The sequence below is a fragment of the Notolepis coatsorum genome, assembly GCF_963971535.1.
Source record: "Notolepis coatsorum genome assembly, chromosome: 14".
Classification (NCBI taxonomy): domain Eukaryota; kingdom Metazoa; phylum Chordata; class Actinopteri; order Aulopiformes; family Paralepididae; genus Notolepis; species Notolepis coatsorum.
Window position 1 is genome coordinate 15,146,615 of NC_140178.1, and position 21,184 is coordinate 15,167,798.

At 42.8% G+C, this 21,184-nt stretch overlaps 1 protein-coding gene across 4 annotated transcripts in view; it reads right to left on the reverse strand.

Annotated features, from left to right (window-relative positions):
- Window positions 1-20,994, reverse strand: part of dnm2a (dynamin 2a) — a 120,700-nt gene extending 99,706 nt beyond the window's left edge. For all 4 annotated transcript variants that reach the window (XM_084328931.1, XM_084328930.1, XM_084328928.1 and 1 more), the window contains exon 1: window positions 20,538-20,994. In XM_084328931.1, the coding sequence (XP_084185057.1) occupies window positions 20,538-20,698 (161 nt within the window). In that variant the 5' untranslated portion in view covers window positions 20,699-20,994. The remainder of the gene's footprint in view (window positions 1-20,537) is intronic.
- Window positions 20,995-21,184: the final 190 nt, after the last annotated feature.

Sequence of the window (21,184 nt, forward strand, 5' to 3'; positions counted from 1 at the left end):
ACAGACTGCATACGTTCATCTCCGGGAACAGCAACGCTGGTAAGTAGGCTATAGTAACCCAGTACAAGGATAGGCCTACCTTTCCTATAGGTTGCATAAAAAACGTATGCTATATTATTTGTGTTGTAGGTGCAGCAGGTGGATGCGCTACTCCAGCTGTGTTCTCTGGGCCCGGGATGAGTGGCATGAGTGGCATTGAAAGACCTGGACCAGCCGGACCACAACGCACAGAGACGGGCCTGAACATGAATGTCCCGACGAACGCCCCCCTCAACTGGTCCAATTTCACCATAAATGGAAATGTCCAAATAAATTACCAGAAATGAGACCACGCTGTTAAATTTGTTCTCGAATTATCATCTTGTTACCAGGGAATGAACGAAAATGATTAGCCTAAAATGAATTATAGCCTATTGTTGGTAATTAGGCATGTAACCAGGGCATGAACTAAATGAAATTAGTAAATGTGGAATGAGTAAAATTAATTATATTGTTGGTAACAAGTTAGCCCTGTAAATGTAAGGAAAACTTCATTGAACGATATTATTGTTTGCGATGTTACCTGGGTGACGGATATTTCCTCCATCGCCAGAGGAGCAACAGAACAACCGCGTCTGCATTTGATCTCGTCTAGTCGATGGTGTAAAATGAATTATATTGTTGGTAACAAGTTAGCCCTGTAATAAGCGGGATAATGTATAGCGGTCAACAGTAGAGTTGTTCCGATACCGATACCAGTATCGGAAATGCCGCCGATACTGCCTAAAATGCTGGTATCGGTATCGGCGAGTACCCTCTAATTCTGCGCTCCGATACCATATGACGTAATTTATCAACAACACTGCGGTCTGCTGAGTGAGCATTATAAAACAAACGTGTTTTTAACCGACCGTGAATTAAAGTGTCAATGCCATTTGTCATTTTAACAGCAGATACTTTCTTAAAATGCCATCGTCCCGACAGAGCGCTGTTGACGGAGAGCTCTGATGGGTTCGCTTGGTGGTGTTATTAGCATTGAACAGCTAACCGAAAGCTAGCGTTAACTAACGTTAAAGTTTTAGCTTTAACGTTACCTTGGCTAAAGTTGGGGCTATTCATAATCCAGCAATAATGGCTGCAGACCTGCAAGCAAAGTACAGCAAGTTGGCAAAGGAGTATTCCAAGTTAAATCACATTTTCACCAGTAACGTTACAGTCTTTCCATCTACCGGTAGCTCATGCTAGCTAACCTAGCTCATGTTAACATCGTCACTGATCGACCACCTCGCGTACACAATTAATGACATGTTGCGGACAGCCATATCGGTGACAATGTTTAGCTTTTAGTGCCAAATGATAAGAGTCTGAGGCGGAGTCTCAAAAGAGAATGTTGAATATTTATTGTGCAAAAATCCCAACAGAGCCTCTGCTACTTAAACGGAGCCTTGTGGAAGCAAGTGCAGCAACAAATAATGTCCGTGTGGAACTAATGTGCCAACAACCTTTCCGTGGGTGAACTCATTGAGATAGTTTTCAATTACTGATACTAATACTAATCTATACAATCACCTGTTGTTGAATAAATACCATTACTTTATAGTTATTACTAAAAACAGTATATATAAAACAGTAGCTGTATAAAAAAAAAAAAAAAAAAAAGTTTTATAATTTATATAATTAAAAAAAAAAAGTAATGTATGCACTGGTATCGGATCAGTATCGGTATCGGCCGATACCCAAAGCTTAGGTATCGGAATCGTATCGGGAAGGAAAAAATGGTATCGGAACATCTCTAGTCAACAGTCAACACGGCCACAATGACCCAGTCCACACCTCAGGCCTCCGTCCTCACGCTTCCTCTTGCCGTGTGAATCAACACATTTACGTTTAGCTGACGCTTTCGTCCAAAGCCACTTGTGACAAATTGTGAACAAGTCAGCAGCAGCAGGGGCACATCTCTGGCAGCTAAGGGTCAGTGGGGGTGTTCGTAAGTATAGTAGTAGTGAGGTGTATTATAGTAGTATATAGACTACTAGGTATTAGGGCTGTCTTAAATACTTAGAATAAAATTCGATTATGTAGAAAAATTAAAATTAAAAAAAAATATGATTTTTTTTGTGGCAAAATCAACTCTGCCTCTCTTTGTTAATTACAACAAGCAATGCTGTTTGTTATTTAAGATGAGGTCGGACTCGGCACTGACAGATTTGTGTTCATTGTGCTGCTTTTATAAAGCCTCAAATGACGGCTTACAATATTTCATGGAAGCAAAGTGTTTAGTTTGTCTAAGATTTAAAAAGGTTTAAACTTTACAGCACTGACAAAGTTGAACAAAGTGCTGTACAAGTCCCACAACATAAACAAAAAATATATATATTTTTTTTTGAAGCTTCGAATTAAAATTGAATCTCGGCCACGAAGCTTCGAATTAAAAAAAATCGAAGGTCAGCCCTACTAGGTATAGACAGTAGGAGGTCATTATTTGTATTTGTACTTTTCAGATATTGTTTGAAGAGGTGTGTTTTGAGTGGAAGGTGGGTTTCAGCTGTCCTGGCTGTGGTGGGGAGACATCACCTAAACAACACCTGAACAACACTAGATCCACAAAGAATGGATTGCACGGAGCAAGTTGCACCCTTACTTACAATTCATTATGAATTGAAATTGGGGGACCCTGATGTAAACAAGACGAAAGTATTTCTCTGGTCTGCATCCCCTTAACAATTGTGTGTATTGAGCCGTACTGTATTGTACCCATTCTGCAATCTGTTAATAACATTTTCATTCAATCAATCACCGTGCAGATTGATTGATTGAATGAAAGTTTTATTAACAGATTGCAGAATGGGTACAATACAGTACGGCTCAATACACACAATTGTTAAGGGGATGCAGACCAGAGAAAGACTTTCGTCTCGTTTACATCAGGGTCCCCCAATTTCAATTCATAATGAATTGTAAGTAAGGGTGCAACTTGCTCCGTGCAATCCATTCTTTGTGGATCTAGCCCTAAAAGCTTTTCAAAAGGCTGTGAGATTACTGCAGACCTACATCTTCTATGGTAAATGGTGTATTTATATAGCAGCTTTTATCCAAAGCTCTTTACCATTTTGTTCCTCACATTCACCCCTTCACTCACACATGACAGTGACACTGACAGCGGAGGCGACCATGCAAGGTGCCAACCTGCTCATTGGGAGCAATTAGGGGTTAAGTGTCTCAAGTGCTATTTTAAAACACTTCGACATGCTTCCCGGGAGGAGTGAGAATCGAACCGGGAACCTTCCGAATGCCAGACGACTGCTCTACCAGTGCTGAGCCACTGTCACGCCTATATAATATTAAAATACTCAAATATAACATGGTGTTTGTTTAATAGAAGACCCGTCGCACAACATTAAAGCCGTGTGCCCGAGCCTGGACAATACAGAGTGGGCCTCCAAGCGGACGTCTCTAATCAGTCATTGGTATTTGTTTATTTTTAAAGCCCTTCTTGATAAACTTCACCCTTACATCACATCACTGTTGGAATGGAATCGTGGAACCTATTCTACATGGTATGCCTGGTTGGTTCTTAGGGTTCCTCCAGTTTGCTCTGAACTACGAAAAAAAATGCTCTTTATTTTGATGCTTCCAACAGCTGGAATGTTCTCCAACTGACTCTGAAGCTGAAGGTTCTTCCTTCTTTTGCTAATTTTGGCTCGGCAGACTACCAGAGTGCCTTTATACCTGTATCACTGTACATGTTAATACTACAACTCTGTACATACAGTAATCTGATTAGTGATTACACTATTGCGCTATTACTCAGTCAGTAGTACTAATTTATATATTTTCTACCCAGTTTAATCACCTGTACATTGTATATTACTATTGCACTTTACTGTTACATTTGCACTCTGGTTGGATGCCAAACTTATTTTCGTTGTACTGTACTTGTGCTGTATGATGACAATAGGTTTGTATCTAATATCCCTGGAAACGGTGGGTGTGCGCTGCTGCTGACCAAGATTACTTGGGAGGAGATATGTCCATTGACCATATTATTATTATCCACCCGGCGGGCCTTTTGGCTCTTATGTCATGCTCTGGTTGGGAGTCAGGACATTGGACAGTCAGAGACAGTGACATCAGCATAGAATTTGGGAGGGAGAGAGAGAGCGGGTAGGTCTCTCTCTCTCTCTCTCTCTCTCTCTCTCTCAGAGTATCCTCAGTACTACCGGACTCTCTCTGTCCTCAGTCAAGTGCTGCAGACAAGAGAGAGAGATTATCTTACAGCTTGGGGACAGGATGAAGTCTCCCTTTCATCACACAGACACACCCTCCTGTCTCCAAGGCACAGACCTGGGGCCCGGCTGAGCGGCCATGGAGCGGTCAACGGGCAACGGTAGGGGTGTAAATATTTGACCCCACAACGATACGATTCCATTAACTCTTTCAGTGCCACGCCTGGTTTTCCGTTTTACCGCTTGAATGCCACCATCAGCGTCAATGTTAACGTTAATATCGCCTAATCTATGTTTTAAATTATGGCTATGTGTCTAATCTGCCCATCGCATTATCAAAGACTATTTTCCAGTCAGTGCTGTGAAGACAGATTGTTTTTTTATCGCGTCGTTTCCGTTTCAGAGCAGTTAGAAAAGCCCCCGTTTTGATATAAAAAACAGCTCATTCTGGAGCATTCTATGAAAATCGTCTTTTAGTGGAATATTCCACAACGTTGATATTCGTCGGCCTTTTTATGAATCGTTTTCAAATAAACGCTAGATGATCAATATTATACATGCACGCAAGCACATTACGGCCGCGCACTGATAATCGCTCCGTTGATTTCCTCACAGACTTTTACAGTGAAACCAAAAGAAGACATTTCACAAAACAGCTTATAACTTCATCAAACTTACTCCGATTATCCTACCACTGATAACATAGAGTCCTTACCTGACATCAGATGGTATCCAACTGGTATATTCCAATTCCTGATCACCATTCGAAAAAATCGATACGTGTATGGATCCAACGCGACACAGTAGATCTCCATGATCCGCGGGGATCTGAGGCTCCAGAATGAACTGTGGTAACCCCGGCTGGATCAGTGAACTGGAAAATGTGGAGTACCGGATTTTTTTCCCCATTCATTTTCATTGAGTCCATTCCAAAATCACTTATGTCATCTGGGAGACGACAGGGGGCGCTTTTTTCCACAGTGATCACCGGCGCAGCTCGGCTATACTCGGGTAGGCTCGGGTGATGCAATAATTTTTCAGATCGCAAAAAATAATAATAATAATAATTCCGAGAAATCTCGTGAGTGGCATGCAACCACCTATAAAAAAAACAGAGAAATCTCGTGAGTGGCACTGAAAGAGTTAAGATTCTTCAGGCAACGATTCAATGCATCATGAAATCTCTTCATTTGACCACGATTCGATGCGATGAGATTACATTTTCAATCAGTTAATCCCCCCCCCCCCCCCCCAAAATGTAATACACAAATGTGGCTGGGGGAACTGATTCACTCAGCATGAATGGACTATAGGTCAATAATAGGGGTATAAAATATTTGACCCCACAACGATTCGATTACGATTCTTCAGGCAACGATTGCCAACGAATCAATGCATCATGAAATCTCTTCATTTGACCGACCACGATTCGATTCGATGCAATTCGACCTTAGGATCGATGCATTGTTACACCCCTAGTCAACAGTCAACAGTCAACAGTCAACACGGTCAACAGTCAACAGTCAACACGGCCACAGTGACCCAGTCCACACCTCAGGCCTCCGTCCTCACGCTTCCTCTTGCCGTGTGAATCAACACATTTACGTTTAGCTGACGCTTTCGTCCAAAGCCACTTGTGACAAATTGTGAACAGGTCAGCAGCAGGGGCACAGCTCTGGCAGCTAGGGGTCGTGTTCGTAAGTATAGTAGTAGTGAGGTGTATTATAGTAAAGACAGTAAGGAGGTAACTTAATTCTTTTTCTTTTTCTTTTTTAATTACTTTTAGGGCTGTACCGAATGTCATTTTTTAACATTCAAAGCTTCGATTGAAGTATTCGAACGAAGCTTCGAATGTCGATAAAAAAATATAAAAAAAAAAAGATTATATAAACTAAATCCTCAATTTTAATAGTGATTAATCTGATTAAATTAGTATTTTTCTTTTATTAAATCAACTTTCTTTAATGAATATAACTCATCAGTTTCGTCAACATAAATAATCCAATAAGGGCACGGTTGGTATGAAAGTGATGGTGACGTCTTATAGTATAATATTATCTCAGGGCAGCTCTGGCTGCAATTGTAGCTTACCACCACCGGTATGACTGTGTATGAACGAATAATGGACTCTGTGAAGCGCTCTGGGTGTCATGAAGAGCGCTATATAAATTCAAGCCATTATTATTATTATTATTATTATTATTATTATTATATTATTATTATTATTATTATTATTATTATTATTATTATTATTATTATATTAGTGTAGCCTAATCTTTAACTGCAACTGTGAAGAAAACCCCCATTGGTTTAAACAGATTGAATAGAAAAAAAGAAGAAATTAAAAATTCAAATGTTGATTTAGAATTCGAATGTCAACATTATGATCGAAGCTTCGAAGCATTCGGTACAGCCCTAATTACTTTTCAGATATTGTTTGAAGAGGTGTGTTTTGAGTGGACGGTGGCTTTCAGTTGTCCCGACTGTGGTGGGGAGACATCTTGCTACAAACAACACCAGTACTATGCTTTTCAAACGGCTGTGGGATTACTGCAGACCTACATATCTTCTATATGGTAAATGGTGCATTTATATAGCAGCTTTTATCCAAAGCTCTTTACCATTTGTTCCTCACATTCACTCACACCGACAGCGGAGGTGACCATGCAAGGTTAGGTGCCAACCTGCTCATTGGGAGCAATTAGGGGTTAAGTGTCTTAAGTGCTCAAAAACGTCTTGGACACACAATCGAACCGGGAACCTTCCGAATACCAGACGACTGCTCTACCTGCTGAGCCACTGTCACCCTCACCCCTATATAATATTAAAATACTCAAATATAACATGGTGTTTGTTTAACACTTTCCGTGCCACTCACGAGATTTCTCTGGTTTTTTTATAGGTGGTTGCTAGCCACTCACGAGATTTCTTGGATTTTTTTTTTTTTTTTTTTAGCAATCTGAAAAATTATTGCATCACCCGAGCCTACCCGAGTATAGCCGAGGGGCGCCGGCGATCACTGTGGAAAAAAGCGCCCCCTGTCCGGTACTCCACATTTTCCAGTTCACTGATCCAGCCGGGGTTACCACAGTTAATTCTGGAACCTCAGATCCCCGCTGATCATGGAGATCTACAGTATCGCGTTGGATCACGTATCGATTTTTTCGAATGGTGATCAGGAATTGGAATATACCAGTTGGATACCATCTGATGTCAGGTAAGGACTCTATGTTATCAGTGTTAGGATAATCAGAGTAAGTTTGATGAAGTTATAAGCTGTTTTGTGAAATGTCTTCTTTCGGTTTCACTGTAAAAGTCTGTGAGGAAATCAACGGAGCGATTATCCGTGCGCGGCCGTAATGTGCTTGCGTGCACGTATAATATTGATCATCTAGCGTTTATTTGACAACGATTCATAAAAAGGTCGACGAATATCAACGTTGTGGAATATTCCACTAAAAGACGATTTTCATAGAATGCTCCAGAATGAGCTGTTTTTTATATCAAAACGGGGGCTTTTCTAACTGCTCTGAAACGGAAACGACGCGATAAAAAAACAATCTGCCTTGACAGCACTGACTGGAAAATAGTCTTTGATAATGCGATGGGCAGATTAGACACATAGCCATAAATTAAAACATAGATTAGGCGATATTAACGTTAACATTGGCGCCGATGGTGGCATTCAGCCGGTAAAACGGAAAACCAGGCGTGGCGCTCAAAGTGTTAATAGACATTAAAGCCGTGTGCCAAGCCTGGACAATACAGAGTTGGCCTCCAAGTGGACGTCTCTAATCAGCAGTGAAGTCATTGGTATTTGTTTATTTTTAAAGCCCTTCTTGATAAACTTCACCCTTACATCACATCACTGTTGGAATGGAATCGTGGAACCTATTCTACATGGTATGCCTGGTTGGTTCTTAGGGTTCCTCCAGTTTGCTCTGAACTACGAAAAAAATGCTCTTTCTTTTGATGCTTCCAACAGCTGGAATGTTCTCCAACTGACTCTGAAGCTGAAGGTTCTTCCTTCTCTTGCTGTATTTAAAAGTATGATCTCCGACCACCACTGTGTGTCCACTTGTAACCGTCTTAGCTGAATTTCTATTATTTATTCTCGTTTATTGTGCCTATATGTATGAATCAACTGGTAACTTTGTTTAGTAAGCTTGTCGTCACTGTAAATGAGGGTAAAGACCTTTGTGTCTCACCAGTTGAAATCAAATCAAAGTCACCTTCACGCAAGCACGCTCGTCTGTGAGCGGCAGGACCTGGGGTTTGACCTTGCCGCTAGCGCAGGGGGGGGGGGGGGGGGGGGGGGTGCGTGTGTGTGTGTGTGTGACTGGACTGTTCCACTTCATTGACCCTGGAAGGACAGTCAGTGACCCGAGCAGCGTTGGACAAAAACACAATATTGTCATCGAGCGTTAACCCTTTCACTGCCGCACTACCAAACGGTTAACCCTTTCACTGCGACAATACACAGCAGGTTAACACTTTCACTGCCACACGACAACAGGTTAACCCTTTCACTGCCACACTACAGAAGGTGACCGTCGGTAGTGTGATAGTAAAGGGTTAAACCTTCTGTAGTGCGGCAGTGAAAGGGTTAAGAGAGTCTTCAAATAATCATTACCGAGTGCTGGCAGCGCGGGAAACGTGAAGATAATGTTATCCAAACTTAAAGACCACCTGACGAGTAGCGGGCGTCCAACAGTGCATGTCCTGCCAGAAGACTACCATAGTGTCTTTATTAGAGCTGCCGCGATTACCGCATTACCGCGGTATCGCTGTTACATCACGTCCACCGCAAGTGTAGGCTGAATACCGCATCACCGCTGTTTTTTTATAATAATAAATAAAGTTTCTCCTCTCGTTGGGCTTGCGGCTCTGCAGATATACCCTACTCCTCTATCGAGGTTCCAAGCGACCCTATTGGGTACCAGAAAAGTCACGTGAAACATTGCAGACCACTGATTGGTCAGAAGAGAGACGCGTCACACTTTGGAGCATCTTGCAGTGCTTTTACTTCCTGAATCTCAGCCATTGATCAGAGCTCAGTCACAACACGGCTAATAGTACGTTAGCTCCCACCGGAGACCGGAGTCCGGAGTCGATTACCGTCGCTCCTCAGGGAACGAGGCATAATGATTTTACTGCAACGAAATGTTATAATAAAAGCCCTTCGTTCTATACACTTGTCTGATTGAAAACTTTATTAACAGACCGCAGAATGGGTACAACTCGGCACGCTCTGAGCAAAGAAAGGAACTAAGATATGAATTGAGTAACGCTTGCCTTGCTATGGTCCGGTAAATACGAACGTGTAACTATATAACGTCAATGCCACAAAACGAATGCCGTTGTAATCATAAGTAGTAACGTTATAATAATAATAATAATAATAATAATAATAATAAGAAGAAAGGGTCGGGGGGGTAACCGGCGGGCGCGCCGCTACCACACCTGCCCGCGACACAGAGGGGAGACTTCGAATCCGTGTTTCACTTTTAATAGCGAATGCGTGCATGCCGAATCCCAAACAATATTCATGCTGCAAAGTCATCCTCTAAAGATAGACATTTAGACTAGAGGCAGGCTATATGCTATAAAGAGTAGACTACAAAAAAAAATGCATTCACATTTTTTTTTTTTTGTGTGTGCGGTAATACCGCGGCGGTAGGAAATATTTAGCAAATTTGTGCGGTAAGGAAAACATCAATACCGCGGCAGCTCTAGTCTTTATACCTGTATTACTGTACATATTAATACTACAACTCTGTACATACATCTGATTAGCACTATTATATATTTAGTAATACTCATTTATACATTTTATATAGTGATGCACGATATATCGGCCGCCGATATAATATCGGCCGATATGGCAGTTTTTTTTAACATACGGTATCGGCCCCGATATTAAAAAAAAAATATATATATATATATCTCTTTTTTTTATATCTTTTCTTATTATTATTATTTTTTTACATGTTTGGCCTTAAATAGTTTCAAAATATCAGTCATTTCTGAAAATAAGTTACAAAAGTAAAAAGAAAATGCGTTTTGGAAAATAGCTCTTTATTTGATTATCATAAAAAAGTGTTTTCTATACAGAGATATATCGACATCGGTAAATATCGGTATCGGCCAGAACAGCAATATTAATATCGGTTATCGGCCACAATTTTCACATCGGTGCATCACTAATTTTATATCTAGTTTAATCAACTGTACACTGTATATTACTATTATTTAGACTTGACAGTTACATTTGCAGTCTGGTTGGAGGCCCTGTTCGATCTGTGCAGAGGACTTGTGTAGACGTTTGAGCACATGAGTAGTAGTAGTAGTAATAGTAATAGTAGTAGGGAAACTATGTGAGAATGCTGTTAATTGACTACAGCTCAGCATTCAATACCATAGTCCCCTCCAAACTCATAGCCAAGCTCAGGGACTTGGGCTTGAACTATGACCTCTGCCAGTGGGTCTTGGACTTCCTGACGGGTAGACCCCAGGTGGTGAGAGCAGGCAACTGCACCTCCTCATCCATCACGCTCAACATAGAGGGCTGTGTCCTGAGTACCCTCCTCTACTCGCTGTACACACACGACTGTGTGGCACAGTGGAACAACAACACAATCATCAAATTTGCTGACGACACAGTAGTGGTGGGCCTGATCTCTGCAAACGACGAGAGGGCCTACCTGGAAGCGGTAAAGAATCTGTCGCAGTGGTGTCAGGAGAACTGCCTCTCCCTGAACGTCAGCAAAACAAAAGAGATGATTGTTGTGGACTTCAGGAGGTCGGGGTCAGGGACTACAGCCCCCTCAGCATCGACGGGGCACCGGTTGAGAGAGTGAACAGCTTTAAGTACCTCGGAGCCTACATATCCGAGGACTTGACATGGACCACACACATTGACAGTGTTGTGAAGAAGGCACGGCAACGCCTCTACTTCCTCAGGCGCCTAAGGAAGTTCCAAGTCAGTCAGAAGATCCTTAAGAACTTCTACTCATGCACAATAGAGAGCATCCTGACTGGCAATATCACCTCCTGGTTTGGGAACAGCACCGCACAAGACCGTAGCAGACTACAGAGAGTGGCCCATTCAGCCGAACGCACAATTGGAGGGGGGCTTCCCACTCTCCAAGACATTTACAACAAGCGGTGCATGGGTAAGGCTAAGAGAATAATCAAAGACTCCAGCCACCCAAACAACTGCCTCTTTGAACTGCTGCGGTCAGGCAAGCGATACCGGAGTCTCATGGCAAGCACAGAGAGACTAAGAAGAAGCTTCTATCCTCAGGCCATCAGAATGCTAAATGACAATAACACTATGTAACAACCATCAAATGCACTCACAGCACACACATCCACACGCACACACTCACTTTAAACAAACAACTCACTGCAGCACCCACTTTACCCACTTTAGAACACCTAAACACACTTTATATTTATTGGCAAAGAATTTGCACTACAACCCATACCTCATTACACCTTACTGTAACTTGTACCTAAATTGTACCTCATCCCATTTCTGCATTGTACTGTATAGTTATTGTATTGTAACTTTACTTTTTTTATATAAAAGTATTCTGTAATTCTGTATGACAACTAATAAAGAAACTTGAACTTCAGTAATAGTAGTAGTCGTCCCAGTCCCTTGTCCACAAGGAGAAAGTAGAAAGGCAGAGAAAATGAGGTCACTAGCCAATTTCTCCTGTTAATTACAGCTGAAAGGTGCCGAGCGCTCCCAAAGTGCCATGTCTTGTGTGAAAAGGTCTTCCGTGTGGTTCGCGTGGCAGGCTAATCGGCGTGTGTTCATTGTCGACCAAGAGCAGTTGTGACATGTCCTAGTTTTGTGTTTGTAAATAATTACGGAGCCGTCTGCATGCCATCTAAAATAGTCAGCATACTCTACTCTGCGCCCCCCCCCCCCCCCCCCCCCCCCTCCCCCATGTGAGCGTTTGTACGAGGGAACTCGTGTGTGTGCGTGCGTGTGCCTTGCGTGGGTTGGGTCCCTGCCCTCTCCCCCTCGTGAACGTTTGTGCGAGGGGACATGTGTGTGTGCCTTGCGTGGGTTGGGTCCAACGCAGAGTGTTTATTGGGAGGAACCTGCTTGACGAGCTGCTTTAGAGGGGGAGCGTGTTTTGTTGTCTTTATCTGAAGGGTGATCTCACTCAGGGAGAGGACGACAGGACCAGCCTGTCGAGGGGGCCGTGGGTTTAGTCTAGATCTACATGATCTTGTTTGAAAAGACTAGACTAACTAGGCCCACATTACTGAGCCTCCATATCGAAACGGGGGGGAAAAGGAAGATAAATGGGGAAGTTATTTGTGTAATAAAGCCTGAGCTTGTGATGAAACTTCAGCTGAACGTTAAAAAGACTACGGACGGTTTCATCCCGACGATATTTATTTCCTATTGCAATGTTTGCTAACGCCATAACTGACAAGAAATACACTTGGATCCAAACTGTTCCACAGCAACAGCATTCCAGTGAAACAGTCTCTATATGCTTTGTTAATTTTCCACCATCAACTAAAAACACACCTCTTCAAACAATATCTGAAATAAAAATTAAAACATCTTATGGTCTTTTTACTATTATGTACCTTACTACTATGCTACCTATACTACCTATCATGCTAATATTATTATTATGTCTATACTACTATGCACTCAAGAGTGAAACACTCAAGTTTGACTCGATGACTAAATGTTATCGAGAGTGACACACACACAGTATCAGGGACGTTATGTAAAACAGAAGGGAGTCGAGGGAGAATCCAGTGAACTCTTGGAAAAACGCTGACTAAGCACTCCGGGTTCAGGTCACCTGAAATCAGACCTCCGCGGGAGATCGTCTTCGTTTGTCGCCTGTTTTACTGCAACACTACCATCACCGACATCTAAGAAGGGAGAAATCCCCCCTTGAACGGCCCTTCTAAGGTGTCTCTCCTCCACATTGCCTGTGGTGCATTTTTTCCCCTATTGCTAGGTTTTAGTGAGTTTTTCATTACCTTCGCGTGGGGTATGTCTGGGAGTGTTGCATTTCTTTTATTTATTTAAAAAAATGTTGGACTTTATGGTGTTTTTGTTTTGTTCTTGATTTATTGTGATGTTTCTTCTTGACTTGTTTAAAGAAGACGTGTCCGGCCCATGGGGACCATAACGTGTGTTGTCGTCGGGCCTTACAAATACATTTAATTTTATTTGATTTATGACTGTCGAGTTAACGTAACAGTGAGTCTCGTTTATGTACTGTGCATTTTGAACACGGAGGTGCTCTTGGGTTCGTTCGTGGCGCTCTAGGAAGCCGCTTGTGGATGAAACGATGGCGCAAGCCGGGTGACATTTGCGGTGTAGGTGTCGCAGTAGCCGAACTGTTGCGTAAAATAGCCGGCGTGTTGAGTAGTAGGCCTACCTCGTTTCAAGATGACGAAAGTACCGTTTTCAAAACACAGCTGTGCCGGAGTTGCACAAGGGGCTGCCTGTCAGGTTAGCTAACATCTGAATTCAATTCCTCATTCATTCCCCACAGAGATGAAGAAAGATTCTCTAAACTTTGCTACCAAGTAATCTACTGTGCCTATACTACTACCGACCATACTAATATGTCTATACTAATATTAGAAGAAAAGACTGTAGCACTCAAGTTTGTAGCACAACATTGTTTGACAAACAATCTTACATCTCCTTTTAGCTGCCAGAGTTGTACCCTTCCCTTCCTGCTGACTTGTTGTACATAACTAGTAAGTCACTTTGGATAAAAGCATCAGCTAAAATGACTAAATGTATGTATCCATCTGATCTTAAATGGATACGTTTTTGAAAACAGTCCACGAGTAGCCAATCATAATCAACGACAACAATAACCCTTACGGGGGGTGAGTTCTATGGCCTGATGTGAGAGCGGTAGACTGAGACGGGGCGGGATCTCGTCTGGGCTGAAGTGACCCAGAACAGGATCTAAAAGGTGCCTTTCTTTCACACCTGCCTGGTTTAGTCTGGCGGAACCAGACCCCAGAGAGTCGACGCCCACGGTGCGGTCGGTCGGTTTGGGTCGGCGTCAACTCAACAAACACACATCCCTGGTTCACACCAAACAACCACAGCCTGGTCCACCTGTTTGAGGTAGTCTCGGTCCGCTTCCGAGTGAACCCCGGCCGGAGCGGTTCTTTTGAGGTGTGAAAGCAAGCTTTTGTTGACATTTGCCCATATAAAATGGTAAATGGCTGCATTTACATAGCAGCTTTTATCCAAAGCACTTTACAATTTGTAATGTTCCTCACATTTTACCCATTCACTCACACATTCACACACCGACGGCAGACGTGACCATGCAAGGTGCCAGCCTGCTCATCGGGAGTAGTTAGGAGTTAAGTATCTGGCTAAAGTAAAGGACACTTCGACACGCTGCCCGGGAATCGAACTGGGAACCTCCAGATTACCAGAAGACTGCTCTACCTCCTGAGCCACTGTCACCCATATATTCCCAAATGCATTTTTTTTCCCACTGTCGTGACTCGTGAGGTTATTATTTTCACTACTGGTAAGTTCAAAATCACCAAATAATGTTGTGCTACTGAATGAATACCTCGCAAGCATAAGTCAGGCGACAGTCATCTCTAGACAGTGGAGCATAATTAATCGCTGACAGTGAACTTGAAAACATAGTATTTCATAACGGCTGTGCAACAAGCCAAAGCAGGGATCACAAGATAATTTTTGTGCACATAATATGTTTGTTATGTCCATTAGAGAAGGCTGACCAGCATGGATACATGGCTTTGAGAGAACTCCCTTAGGCCCCGTTTAGACGAGCGTTTTGTGAACAGAAACCGCAAGTCATCTTGCGGTTTCACTTTTAATTTTACGTGTAGACGAGCGTTTTGGGATGGAATTCTGCGTGCAGACGACGCTGTAACGACTCGAGACGACGGAGCCCCACTGTCACACGATTGGCGCATATGTCACATGACGTGCTGTGAAGACCCGCCCTACTCTGCCTCTGATTCGCAGACTGTGGATGGGGAATGTGATTGCACCAAAGCAGAGTCACTCACAGACAGTGGGTCCACTCACGCCGCGGGACAGATTCTTGTGTATTTAACCCTTTCACTGCCACACGACAGCCGGTTGTGTGATAGTAAAGGGTTAACCTTCTGTCGTGTGGCAGTGAAAGGGTTAAAAGTACTGCCAATGTAGCCTTCAGGTGATCTCCGTTGATATAAGTCAGACATACTTGCTTTGTTTACGTCTCGGCTACTGGCGCATACCTGCTACCTGTGACGTAAGCAGTACGCGCGACCAGAGCCGTGACAACCCTTTCGTCATCGTTTTATCAGATTTATACGTTTTAACAGTTTAGACGAGAGCGCAAAGCTTTTGCGTTTCTAGGAATTCCACCCTGGAAGGTAGTCTCACTTTTTTGCGGTTTCACCCCGTAAAAACGCCGTTTCCGTATAAACGAAAGGCACATCCGAAAAAATATTTCTGCGGATTCACCTGCTAGCGTTTCCGTCTAAACGGGGCCTTAGTTCACATCCCTAAGGCAGATAGGTAGTTACTGAACATGCACAAAAATAACAAGATATTCCTTTCTTAATGCCCAAATATCCCCAGGGGGATCAATAAAGGAATATCTTATTTATCTCACTCTCTCCATGGCATAGCCTGACACATGTGTCCCCTTAGAGCTGACATACATGGTAAATGGTGCATTTATATAGAGCTTTTAAAGTTTTATCCAAAGCGCTTTACAATTTGTTCCTCAGATTTTTACACATTCACTCACACACCGATGGCGGAGGCGACCATGCAAGGTGCCAACCTGCTCATCGGGAGCAGTTAGGGGTTAAGTGTCTTGCTCAAGGACACTTCGACATGCTGCCCGGGAGGAGTGGGAATCGAACCAGACGACTGCTCTACCTCTGTCTGTCGCCCCTGACCGGACACAACCAAACTTGCTGTTTTAATGACTAACTGGTGTGGCACGTCGGTGGAACACAATGAAACAGAATTACTTCATTCAACAGCCTCGAGCTCCGCGCAAAAGTAGCCTACAGTTGGAGACTAGACTGACAAAAGTACTTTCTAGGTGTGGCGTGACGTTATAAATAGACCAAAGGGAGACCCGTTTCAATTTAGAACAAGGGCCAGGGGCGTGACAAAACAAACAAGATCATCTGTAGACTAGATTAGATTCAAATGTATTATTGTCATCATACAGTGTGAATACAGTACAACGGAAAGAGGTTTGGCATCCAACAAGAGTGCAAATGTAAACAGTAAAGTGCAATAGTAATAAGTACAGGTGATTAAACTGGGTATGAACTATATAAATTAGTACTACTGAGTGTAATGCTCATCAGATGTATGTACAGAGTTGTAGTATTAATATGTTATATTAATACTGTGATACAGGTATAATGACCCTATGGTAGTAAGCCATACTGGCCAGCAGCGGAACTAGTAAAAGTAGGTAAGGGATATACAGATATAGATACAGAAGATATATGGGTTATATGCAGGAATGTTCAGAAATATGAATATATGCTGTAATTTAAATATAAATATATAAATGTGTATATACAGCACTATTGTACATGCTATATCATACAAAGTTATATGGTGATTTATATGATGATAGAGAGGTTTTAATCTCACTATGAATGAAGCACAAAGTAATCACGTGAAAAGTTTTCACCGACGTGTCCAAACCTGATGGTAAACTATGCCAAACAGGTTCTAAAACCATACCCTTCCTCCTCTCTAGACAGCGTCCCTGACAATCCAAGGCCAAGCCCATCCTCTCTACAATGTGTATTTATACCTGTATTAGATATAGATTTTTTCTTACTGTATATACCGTAATTCCTCTAATAGTAAGTAACCACGGCTTGTATTTGTTTCAACTGTAGCGGGTACCAGGCTTGTATTAGGAGGAGGCCTGTATAAGAGGGAGGCCTATATTTCAAATTTTCAAACGGATCATAATGAATAAATCAACATTTTGTGTCAGTTTGAACCCAGTAAAATGTACTGGGTTCATTTATTGAAACCAAGTACTGTATGAAATAGTAAACAGTGCAATTACAGGTGGTTACTGGTCATTTCAACGTTTTCAAAGTGAAATCACGTAACTAGCTCAGTATGCAGCTCAGTATATTAGTAACCCGGCTTGTATTAGGAGGCCGGCTTATAATTGCTTAGCTCAAGAGCGCACCCGGCCATTAATAGAGACCCGGCTTGTATTTGAGACCCGGTTACTATTAGAGGAATTACGGTATATATATATATCCACATCTGTCTGTACATTCCTGCATATAATCCTTTTTGCATATATGTAGATGCTATATCTCTGTACATAACCCTTACCTACTCTTAATACTAGTTATGCTGCGGGCGGCTACGTGGCGTAGTGGGCAAGGCGCTCGCCACGAATACTGGAGACGCTGGGCTCGCCTGTTCGAGCCCAGCGCTCCACATTGCTTTCAGTTTAGCTGGTCGTCCGTACTAATACACATTGGCCGTATTAGGGGGTGGGAAACTGATGGGTGGGGATCGGGTGTTGTGGACAGCGACTCCTACAGGTCGGTTGGTGCGCCTGCGCAGTAGAATCAGGAAGTGTCGGGGGCAGCGTGAGCCTCCCACGCGTTACTCCTCGCCACTGAGAGATCGAGCTGCGCAGGTGAAAAGATGCGACTGCTGTTGTTACCTCAAGTACCGGAGGGGACTTGTGCTATGTATGACTTAGTCCACATTGCAGCCGGCTTGTGGGAGGCAAGAAACAGCGTCCGTGACAGGGGAGGGTTGAATTGGATGATACGAAAATTGGGATGGGAGAAAATATAGAAAATGGGAGAAAAAGTGGATAAAAAAGAAAATACTAGTTATGCTGCTGGCCAGTATGACTTAATAGCATAGTGTCTTTATACCTGTATCACTGTACACACATTAATACTACAACTCTGATTAGCACTATTACTCATTTATATATTTTATACCCAGTTTAATCACCTGTACGTTGTACTATTGCACTGTTACATTTGCACTCTCGTTGGACGCCAACCCTCTTTTTGTTGTATTGTTCTTGTGCTGCATCATGATAACAATAAATTTTAATCGAATCGAATCAATGCTTATAAAAAACAAGGCTCCTCCTATAAAAACGAACTAAAGGGACCAATACTAGTAGTACTAAGAGACACATAAGGAGGGAAGAGTGTGCGTCAATATCCATCCAAACAGTAGCCGGCAGTCGACTCGTGTCACCTCAGTTCTGTCTACATCTACACCACAGCCGGTGTTCTGCGAAATTCTACTACTTCCTCGAAAACTGCTGCCGTAGCGCGACTCGATAGACGAGTCTGCGAAATTCTACTACTTCTCCATTGCTATACAGACCAGGGTCGGGATAAGTATTATTAACACACAAGTGATTTTTGATGCATAAAAAAGTGATTTTAAAACAAGATAACGCTAAACTCAGGCCTATATCTTTTGACAGCTGGGTGTCGTCACGTTCACTCCGAACTCCAACAGGTGTACGACATTTTATCATCTACTTTATACATACTTTATACATTCTGCTGCAAAGCCAATTACATGCAAATATTTACATGCTTATATACAGTAATAAGTTATGTATGTACAAATATGTTTTTTTTTTTTTATCCACTTTTTCTCCCATTTTCTATTTTTCTCCCATCCCAATTTCGTATCATCCAATTCAACCCTCCCCTGTCACGAACGCTGTTTCTTGCCTCCCACAAGCCGGCTGCAATGTGGACTAAGTCATACATAGCACAAGTCCCCTCCGGTACTTGAGGTAACAGCAGTCGCATCTTTTCACCTGCGCAGCTCGATCTCTCAGTGGCGAGGAGTAACGCGTGGGAGGCTCACGCTGCCCCCGACACTTCCTGATTCTACTGCGCAGGCGCACCAACCAACCTGTAGGAGTCGCTGTCCACAACGCCCGATCCCCACCCATCAGTTTCCCACCCCCTAATACGGCCAATGTGTATTAGTACGGACGACCAGCTAAACTGAAAGCAATGTGGAGCGCTGGATATGTACAAATATGTTTAAGATATTGCTCACCATCAATAAGACTCAACAAGACGTTCGGCAGTAGAATATTGTCGATTGAAAACACGTGAAAAACGATTGTGGGTCATGCGCATGCGTGCGCAAGCGCAGAAGCGCTGGCAGCAGAATTCTGGTGTGGAGTAGAATTTTGCAGAACACCGGCAGTCGACTCGCGTCACCTCAGTTCTGTCTACATCTACACACCACAGCCGGCACACGTTAGGTTATCCATGTATAGTTACTGTACACTCCACGGGTAGCCATGTCTGATCCTGTTTGCACACTGTTGTGTAAAATCTATTCTAGTTTATCATCTACCAAACTGAACCTCGACAGTCGAGACTAATCTACAGGAGGTGCGTCAAGTTAACAAACTTGAAACGAAGCTGAGTACCAGAACAGATCATTGTTAACAGTTGCAGTTTATGGTTATTAAAAAAAAAAAAAAAAAAGGTAACATCTGCTCAACAATCAAAATGCTGTTATCCGAACCAGCCAAAGCATTGATTGATTGGTTGAAAACTTTATTAACAGATTGCAGAATGGGTACAGTACAGCTCAATACATACAATTGTTAAGGGGATGCAGACCAGAGAAAGACTTTCGTCTTGTTTACATCAGGGTCCCCCATTTTTTATTCATCAGGACATATATGACTTACACGACATACAGATAGAGACAGTACTGCTACATCTATACATTTATGACATACCAGATTTGCAAATACAGTACTGTTTGGGATACAAAGAGAGTCCAGAAAAGAGAGTATATACATTTGACGTAGAAACTGTACATTGGAGGAGGTTGGGTGGGTGGGGGTTGGGCAATGTACAGTTTCTACGTCAAATGTATATACTCTCTTTTCTGGACTATTTTTGTATCACTGTCTATCTGTATGTCGTGCGTGTCATATGTTATGATGAATTGAAAATGGGGGACCCTGATGTAAACAAGACGAAAGTCTTTCTCTGGTCTGCATCCCCTTAACAATTGTGTGTATTGAGCTGTACTGTACTGTACCCATTCTTTTTGATTGATTGATTGAAAACGTTAAACAGAGTGCAGAATGGGTACAATACACAGTACAGCTCAATACATACAATTGTTAAGGGGATGCAGACCAGAGAAATACTTTCGTCTTGTTTACATCAGGGTGCACTCTGTTATTAATAAAGTTTTCAATCAATCAAACTTTGATGATATATAGATAGAATAGCCATCGCCACACATACTTGCCAACGAAATTCTCCAACACAGAGCTCTTCCCGGCACTCTGTCCGCCGACAACAGCGATCTGCGGCAGGTCCAAGTTACAACTCTGGCCAATGGAGCTGAAGGCGTCTTGCAGCTTGTTGATCAGGGGGATCAGGTCCTCCATCCCCCGGTTCCCCATGTTGGCGGCTTCGTCGGGTCCGGATCAGATCAGCCCCTGATGAACACAAACCACCAGCAGCAGCTAGCTCGCTATAGCTAGCCAACGTTAGCTTAGCCGTGCAAGGTGCTCGGGTTACTCTCACAATTGAGTTGAGAGTTCCTTCCACCACTTCAAACTATTCTGTCGACGAGACGACGTGTGCGTTTTTTGGCTGGTTATGTATATTCAAAACGTTTTCATTTCGTGTCCCTTTTGAACACGTTAAACGCTGAAAGTCTTGCAAAAAAACGGGGACGGAAAAGTCACAAAACAAAACTTCCTTCACGGCGAGAAGACCATCCGGTCAGGAGGCGAGTCGACATCCGATCTACAAACACCGGTGAGTGTAGACCCGCCTCCTGTCAGCGAGATGAGGGGAACCCATTGGCTCATCTCGCCGCTTCTCCAACCCTTCGGTCTCCCCCATTGGAGGTTCAAACGGGGCGTGCACCTTAGTCTTATTTG